The sequence below is a fragment of the Populus euphratica genome, unplaced genomic scaffold, assembly GCF_000495115.2.
Source record: "Populus euphratica unplaced genomic scaffold, PopEup_1.0 scaffold2399.1, whole genome shotgun sequence".
NCBI classification, from domain to species: domain Eukaryota; kingdom Viridiplantae; phylum Streptophyta; class Magnoliopsida; order Malpighiales; family Salicaceae; genus Populus; species Populus euphratica.
The window spans coordinates 9,531-19,020 of NW_011502225.1; the positions used below are offsets into that span (position 1 = coordinate 9,531).

Here is a 9,490-nt window from a genome sequence, read left to right on the forward strand (position 1 = left end):
AAAAAAAAAAAAAAGTAAAAGAAGAGGTGACTTTTCTAACCACACATATTTTAATTCAATGGTGTTTTTTTATTTAACATTATTTTTTATTAAGATTTAGCTTTATACTTACTTTTTAATTTATTTTTTTATAAAATTATTTTAATTTTATAATTTAGATTTAAAGTTTAACATGTTAGCTCATATAAAAGAACCATCTCACCTAAAAGTTTAAGTTGTTAGATAAAATATTAAAATATACTTTATATTATTCTTTAACACACCTTCTTGAGTGAAAACCCCTTAAATTTGAAATTTGCACAGACTTACGCTACTTTATGCTTAATATTTATCAAATAAATAGAAATGGTAAGATTCAAACTCGTGACCGCTTAGTCATTAAGACTCTGATATCATGTCAAAAAATCATCTTATCTAATATATTAAGTTGTTAGGTAAGGTCTCATGATATAATTTATATTATTTTCTAACAACTCGAACTTCATAATTTATTTTAATATGTTTTTTTTAGTTATCTTGGTCTTATGACCTAAATCACAAATTTTACAAATTAACCCGGATTCACTTCATAACACTGAATTTCTTGTAAAATTAAGTTTTATAATTAGTTTTGCTTTACTTTTTATAAGGTTGTTATAGTCTCGTGACTAAATATATAGATTGTTAGGTTAACTTGAGTTGAATTAAATTAATTTAATATATTGCATCACAATATTTATATATAAAAAATCATTTTAAATATTTATTTTAAATCAAACTATATTTTATTAATTATTTTAATTGATTTTTAACCTGTTAAATTAAATAAGTTATATATTATCGATGCTCAAAAAATTAATAACGAGTAAATATTTTATTATATTAAAAGAATTGAAATTACCTACAATGTAGTACAATTGCGAGAATTGCTAGGCAGTGACCTAGTTTTACCTGAGAGATATAATGCGTGATTTTGAAAAATACTTGATTATACGTGCAGATAAATCAATTTTTAATGTATTTTAAAGTGAACTTTAACTCTCTTTTTAAAGACATGAAAGATAAAAGACATCCTTTTTATCTTGATGTTCTTCAACTCTTTTATTTTAAGACAACAGCACAATGCTATCCTCCTAGCTCGTCCATTCTCGCCAGAATCCCACTTTAACTACCAGAAAAGTGATTTTACTTTTGTTGACCGGTTGCTGCCGGTGACAGTAAGAGGTTCATGTTCCACATTGCGGTGCGGTGCCGTATCTTCTACAAGAAACCAAACGACTTTTGGCCCTTTCTCCACCCTTGACGAGACGGGGGCCGTTAGCCGATCAGAACCGTTAGATTTGCCCGAAAGATTTGGTCAGGCACACGTGTGCACTGCTCACTGGATGGTATGTTTATTTATATATAGAATAGTCAGGCCCACGTGAATCTTACATTGCTGGCTAAAAGCTGGAAACAATCTTGCTGCAGTTGAATATTGGGGGACTGGCCAAGAGATATGGGCAAGTTTTCAACTTCGATAATAATTCCTTGCTGGAGCTTCCTCGACTCAAGAATTTATTCAATAATTTCGATTATGTTGCACATTCATATCGTAAAATAGGTTATTTTAATTTATTTAATAATATTATTATGGTTTTTTTTAAATAATTTTTTATATTGAAATCTGTAATATAATTATAGTTGTTTTTTAAATAATTTTTATATTAAAATATATAGTAATAATATTTTTTATTTTATTTTTAACTTCAATACATCAAAAACAACCCAAAATATACTAAATTTTAATATGAATATAAAATTTAAAATTTTTTAAATAAAATAATTTACTCCGTAATTTATAAGGCAATTCAATAATTCAAATTATTTTTAAATTAACGTCAAAACAATTTAAAATATATTAAATATATTAAATTTTAATAAAAATATTAAATTTTAAATTTTTAAATAAAATAATTGACTACATACATAATTTATAAGGCAATCTAATAATTCAATAATTCAAATTATTTTTAAATTACTTTTTATAAACCCTTTCTCATTGAAGAATGCATATAAATAATATTTATCATTTTATTATTTAACATACATGTAAATACTTTAAATGTATATTAACTATTTTATTTTTTATTGATTAATAAATAACAATAAATAATAAATACTTATTAAATATTCAAAACCCCATTGATAATTTATATATATTTAGATTTTTTACCTAATAAAAAATAATCTGAACAGTAGACACCCATCAACATCCCTGGTTGTCATGCATGCCAGCCCTTCACCGAGGAAAGTAGCATTCAATGAAACTTCCTCTCAGCCAACAATGCAGGTTCATTTCTCTCCGGAGGGGATTTCCTTCCGAGGGAGATCTAGTCCAAGTTGATTAATTTATTGCCCGTGTAAAGAGTTCAATATTAAACTCCGGTCTTTAGCTAACCATCTTTTTGTGATGCTTTAACATGACTGCCACCAGCATGACCAGTTGAAGCGCAGCAATTAGGTCCAAAGCATGAGTCACAGTGGGTCACCATCTCAAACGGCGGTCAATTTAACGCCGCTGCCGGGCGACCATTCTTTGAAGGGAATCGATGGATCAATTCTTCATAATCTTTGAACATTCATTCACAATTCCAGTCATAGACCAGATAATGATGATATGATATGTAGCGTGCATGCGCTGAAAGGCAACAGCAAATGATGACAATGCAAGTCCTCGCCGGCTGATTTATTTAAAGATAGATCATTCATAATCAGTTTGATATTGTTTACAAGAAATCCTGTTTTCGGAACTTTTCTTTAGATTTTAAACCCTAGACAAGAATCTGAAAGAACACATCTACTTACCATTGAGCCGAAGAAGCTTGAAGGGTCTTTACAGGTTATGCTCTACACACATGAACGCATGATGAGTAAAAGTGCAAGACAGCTGAAATAAATTGAGGAGAGTGATTGATCTTGCCATGCTTTCTGCATCTAAAACTTTTTGGTCAAGCTCTCTATTTCACAGACATGGAGCGTTGAGTTCCAGAATATTTTCCAAAAGATCTTCCATCAAAGCCAAATCATTGCAGGTTTGGCATGAAGAAAAAATTATTATTGAAACAAGAGAATGGGATCTAAGCACTTAAAAATACACAAAGAACATCTTATCACGTAGTGTAGTATATTTTGGTGTAGTTATCAAATTTAAGTTTGCTGAAAACATCCATCTAGAAATCTACCAACCCAGGACATGGTTTGGGCTAGTTTTGATTTCAAACCGGTTTGAAAATTGACTCAAGTGTCCATGACATGGACAAATCCGAGTGAGATCTGAGTTGACCTAATAACTCATAAGTTAACCAACTAAAGCTTTAGATTATAACTATGCCAGATATTCAATCAAGATAGATTTTTTGAACGTGAACAAGAACATGAATAGAACAAGCCACTTCACAAACCCTAGATAATTTTGTAAAATGTAGAAGATGAAACTAACCAACGTCAGCAATTTACATTGCATATATGTTTGTGTATAACATAGAGGAAGCACAGACACCAAACTAGTTCATGAATTAACGATCTGATGCCAATTCTTTCATAACAAGCATTTTCGCAGTACACAAAATACACTGCATTCAACGAATAAGCCTGTGGGAGATGCGGATGGCCTCCAAATACAAGCTTTTGCAGCTATCAAGCATCCACAGTAAAACATTTCTAGTACTCCACACAGTTTGGTGTTGGTAAGGGATAAAATTAATTTTCCTTGGCCAGGTCAGCCACAGCTTCTGACTCTATTGAGTCGGAAGGGGAAACAAGTCGCTCAACAGGGATTTTTGCCACGTCACGACGAACTCCTATATCAGAAACGAGCCGGCTGACACAATACATCCCATATCCCACAGCTGCCAGGCCGCTAAAGCTGGTTGTTAGAAATCGAAGTGGTGAAGAAACAATAGCACTAGTAGCAGCTATCAAGGAAGCAGCCTGCCCACTTCGACCAACACTGAGACTTGTCATCACGAGCAAGCCTGTCTTGCAGTAGATTGCAAAATCCTCACAGTTGTTCTTGAAAATGTTATATCCACCAAAACCATTTAGCAAGAGGAAAGAAGCACGGTGAAGGACATCTTCTGGTGGGTCAGGTTTGGCAAGGGTGCAGGTGCCACCTCGTGGTTTGGCAATGAAGAGAGCTGGAGAGACATCATACTCAAAGAGGTAGAGATAGCCACCTGATAGAAAACAATCGATGCAGGATGAGATGACACCATCAAGCCTTGATTGATCACCACATTTTGGGCATGGATTATCTGAAGGATGAGATGGAGATGAGCTGAAAACAAACCGGTCTAACACAGTTCCTGTGCCAATTTCTTGGCCTGATCCCCGAGTGAAGTGTATCACCTTCTCATCACCAAAGTATATGCCTAATTTCATTTGAGGATCTGATTAGAAAAGGATGTTGAAAATGCTAACATCATATCCCAAACTCAGAAATGCACATAAACACAAGCTTCATCTTGAGCGTATAAACCAGAATTTCATAGCTCAAATTTCAACTAGGATAAATTGTGATACACAATTAATAAGTTTAGATGTATTGATGAGTTGAGGAGAGAACAGATTGAAAATGCAAGAAATATGATAGCCATTAATGAAGCAACTCTAGAACTGGAAAGTAAATAATCTACATGAATTAAACTTCAACTTTCACATGATCTCCTATAGAAAAGAGCCACTCCCCCTATCTCCCTCCCCCTCTCACTGAACATAAACAATCACAGAGTCCTTTTTCACGTGAATTCATAAATGCAAGACCTAAAATTTAAAATTTAAGCGTAAAGATGAACAGAGAAGAAGATAAATGGAACCTATCCAACACTATATATGAACAAAGTGACAAATCTACAACATACTTTAACAGAAAGTACCATGTATGGACAACCTATAAAAGCTTTTGGGAGTTGTACCATAATGAGAATCTGATGAAAGATAGGGAAGGGCCTTTAGCGGTTACAAGATACTTATGGTGAATCAATGGACCTCCTTGTGAGTTAAAACTCAATTTGACATGTAAGAGTTATTGAAGCAATATAATCAAACATAATTCTAGGTCCAGTTATCTACTATATTATTAGTACTGTGTATCTTATCTTAGGGTCCTTTATATTACCTATGGAGCAACGACATTCCCCACGGATAGCATGGATCCATAGTACTTAAATTCAGTTGGTACTAAGCCAACTTTTGGATTTTATTTCTTCTAAGGCTTACATATTATAATGATTTTATTCTAGATGGCGTGGATGGTAATATGATTCAACATAATAATAATAATTCACGAGCACTCAATGATGTGAAAACTGCACAAACTATAGAGTGGAGGAAATGTTACCAAATTTCAGGAATAGCCATTTAATATTGTTGGCAATGACAAAAATGTATCCTGTCCCAAAGGAACATTGAATAAGACAGCAATGGTATGGATGGTGAACAAGTTATTCTTGTAAAGGCAAATTTTACAAGATAGATGCTAACAATGCCAGTAGAATTCCTAACAAAGGAGCCAAGCCTATTCAAACTTTTAAAGATTTTTCCTTGATTTAGTACCAAAAACAACTAAAACAACCTCACAAACAAGAAAACCGTTGGTTTTAGCAAACAGAATTCATAAAATACACAAGAATCGTGCTATGCCGCACAGAGGTTTTCACACTAATCCAATCAATCCTTGTCCAGGACACAAAAGAAAAGAGACTCCATGGATAAAAGAAAGTTGAGAGAGCAGCTCCTTGATGACTGACAAAACAGAGAATATACAAGAGCAAAAAAATGTGTGGAGAAACAAACAATATCTCAGTGACTGAAGATGCTTCTTCTGCTATTAACCATCTCTCAACCCCCTTGTGCCTATTAGCCATCATCTTACCACTCAAAAAAGAATTCCGCCCAACAGATTCTGAATTTTAAAAATATAGTGATATGCAGTAGATTAGCACTTAGCAGGCCCAATTACCAATGTTTCTGAGAAAATAACTTAATTAAAACCCTACATTTCCAATTCCATCCCATCATTCTAACCCTGTAATTGTGTTTCCAAATTCTAAATCCAAAAGTTCTTACGCTACATTTTAACTACTTCGATGAATTCCCGAATTGTTTTAATGAAACTCCATAAACAACCGTCTAACCATGATTGATTAACATACTAGCTAAACCTTTTCTTATAATAAGTAGAAGTGTAAAACTTTAACACAAACAGCAAGAATTTAATGTTTGATTTCATTTATTCAAAGAAATGATGTCTACCCACCATGAAAGTAAGATAGACATCTAAGACCTTAACCATCTCCCAGCCCCATCTTACCCTATTAGCCACCACCCTACCACTTAACCATAAATGACCCTGCTCCCCAAAAGATTCTGAACTTAAAACACAATACTCAGTAGAGTAGCACTTAACCAAAGCTCTGTTTTTTTCAATTCCATTCCATATTTCTATCCCTATAATTGTTTCGCAAGTTTTAAATTCGGAAGTTCCTATGCCAGCAGATATTACAATCATTTCCAATGAAACTCCATAAACAGGTATCTAACTATGATTAATTAAAAAATATTACAATCACTTCCAGTAACAGCCAGCAGTATAAAACTCCGACACCAAAAGGCATCACATAAAAAGTAAAAAAAAAAAATAATGTTTGGTCAATTCAAAGATATAATCTCTACCCACCAATTCAATTGCACCTAAAGGAATAAATCCCCCCATTTTATGCCCATTACTCCATCAAAAATTCCCAACCTCGCGTTCACAGGCTACTAATCCTGCTCTCAAAAGGTCAAAAAGCAATGGCCATCCTAAAAACACACCAAAGCATCATCTTTGCAAATTTGAATCCATCCAAAACACTGCTCTCCAATATCAAAAACCAATGAGAAAAACCAAATGATAAACCAAAAAACAAGCCAAGATATCAACTTGCCAAAAACTTTAATCCCGCTAGGTACCCGAAACACCAATCACACAACACCCAAAAACGAATAAAAAAAGAGAGACAGACCGTGATGGGCATATAAGTAAGCGTTTTTCCACGAGTAGATATGATCCCCTGGCCTTAACACATCTCTCTTGATACTATTCGAAAGAAGTCCCATTGCAATTTGCTTGCTTTTGCTCTGCTTCCTTAGCCTCTACGCTACGCAGTTGCCATGGGATATTTTGCCTTCCAACTTTCCAGTTCGAGTCTTACTATATTAATGAAACTTAGTTTGGAATTTGCCCTTTTAGTTTTGGGACAAGTACAACATAGTACCCAAATTATATGCTCATAGCAGATCAGTCCCTGAACCTTTAAATATCTCTGGTTACTCCCTGTGCAAATCAAATCATTTTTTCAATTATATGGTTCGTAAAGAGAATCATTGAAAAAATGTATTTTGATTACCATTTATTTTTCTAATTCAACCCAATAATATCTTTATTTTAAAAAAAATTATATTTACATGCACACAAACTTAGCCAGACATTATATTTTAATGTGATATATGCAATATATATTTTTAATTATAGGAACGCATGAGCATGTGACCGACACATGATCAAAATATATCTAAAAATTATTATAACTACTCTATGCTTCAAACCTGTCAACCATCAATAATTTTTCAAGAAAAAATTCATTCTTAAAAATTGGCTTTACAAAGTTTTTAATAAACAATAATGTCTTATATAACAAGGATTCTATTATAATCACGAGAGAGCTCTATTACATAATATTTACATTATTTAAAGGATTTATACAAAAACAAAGGGTTTAAAAACCAAATCATATTTACATAATCATTATTTTCAAGCTTATTATTACTTATAAAACTAAAACTTCTGGTGGTGGACATTGCATGGCTAGCACTATTCTCCTTCTTATAAAACATCTTAAATGACATTATATATTTTTATTTATTTTATTTTGGTTATTAATATTTTATTTTGTTTGATTTAATCGTGATTAAAAATCAGAACATTTAGTCGATGGTTAAAAAAAGGAGAATCGAACTAAAACAAGCACCAAATATAGATGGAGTGTAAAAGATTGCATAAAAAATTCACTTAAGTACTCGATCTTTAAACATAACACAGTATATGTAATCCTACTTCCTTTAATTTTTTTTAAAAAATAATTTTCATATTAAAGTTTATTTGTTTTATTTTTCAGATGCTAATAAAAGAAAAGAAAGAGAAAGGGTTATTGGATTCTAGCAAGGAGAGAGAAATTCATTGTTAACTCTATTTTTAGCCACCAAATTAAGTTTTCTTCATGTTTATACGTTCCATGAGATGATAAGAACTTTATGGTGGTTGTAATGATCCTCAATTTTGCATGGAAAAATCAAATCTAAACCAAAAAAACCAAAGCAAAATCAATTAGATTTTGGATTTTTTTTAAGTATTTGAATTTGATATAATAGTTTATGGGTGTTACGAGGGTGTTGATGAAGTGTTTTTAAGTTGAAATAACTTGATTTTTTTGTTTTTCGAGCTAAAGACAAGCTGCGTCTGTTTTTCAGCCAAAATATGGATTTTTAGACGACACATTGTCTTATCTACTTTTCTTCTAAAAAAATAGAAGCGGACAATAAGTCATCCATCCATTTTAAAAAAATAAAAATAAGCCCAAGCTTGCAAACATGGGCTTCAAGGCCCACCAATGCTCCTCGGCTTTTCATTTCAACTCTAGGTGTGGACTTGTAAGTTCGAGTCTTTTGACTCTCTCTCTCTCTCTTTTTTATAAAAAGATTGAATATAATTTTTTTTAAAAAAATATTGAGCCAGATTGAATTCATATTCCGGGTCACAAGTTTAACAAATTAAACCATAACAATTAAACAATTATTTTTTTATAATATTGCTTTGTTTTACTAGTATCATTTTTTAAACATAACTTTATAATTTATATTTCAATTAATATTCCTTATCAATGATTTTTCTTTTCTTATTTAATTTTTTTTATAGAGATTTTTTTTATAGTATTTTGCATGTTTAATTTTTGAAAACATTATTTTGATTCATCAATAATGTTATTTAAAATCCTTTTAATATACAAGAACTTTATTTTTTAAAATAAAAAATATTTACTTTCATATAATATTTTTGATATGTTTGCATAATATTTTTTCATTGTTATTTTATTTAATAGATTTAACATGTGTGTCTATTTTTTAATATTATTTCATTGAATAGAAAATTAATAAACAAATTTAGTTAATATAATCGAGTAAATATTCCACTTATTAACATATTTTATTATTTTATTTTATTTTTAGTTATCATTAAAATATTTTTATTTATTTATTACTACACATAATTTTCAATTTATTTAATTATATATATATATATAAACTTTTCAATTTATGCTTTAAATATCTATATGTACAAAAATGCATAAAATATCCTAAATGTACAGGTTTCTTGTATGAGGAAAAAAAAGTTGGCCTACAAACAATGTGTTAGCTATCCAAAACAAAACAA

General features: G+C 31.2%; 1 protein-coding gene across 1 annotated transcript; it reads right to left on the reverse strand.

Moving 5' to 3' along the window:
- Positions 1-3,400: 3,400 nt before the first annotated feature.
- Positions 3,401-7,215, reverse strand: LOC105118974 (uncharacterized). The gene is made up of 2 exons (XM_011017039.1): positions 7,026-7,215; positions 3,401-4,391 (listed from the first exon to the last, which is right to left on the reverse strand). The coding sequence occupies exons 1-2, from the start codon at positions 7,117-7,119 to the stop codon at positions 3,721-3,723; spliced, it is 765 nt and encodes a 254-aa protein (XP_011015341.1). The 5' UTR covers positions 7,120-7,215; the 3' UTR covers positions 3,401-3,720.
- Between the last annotated feature and the right edge of the window lie 2,275 nt (positions 7,216-9,490).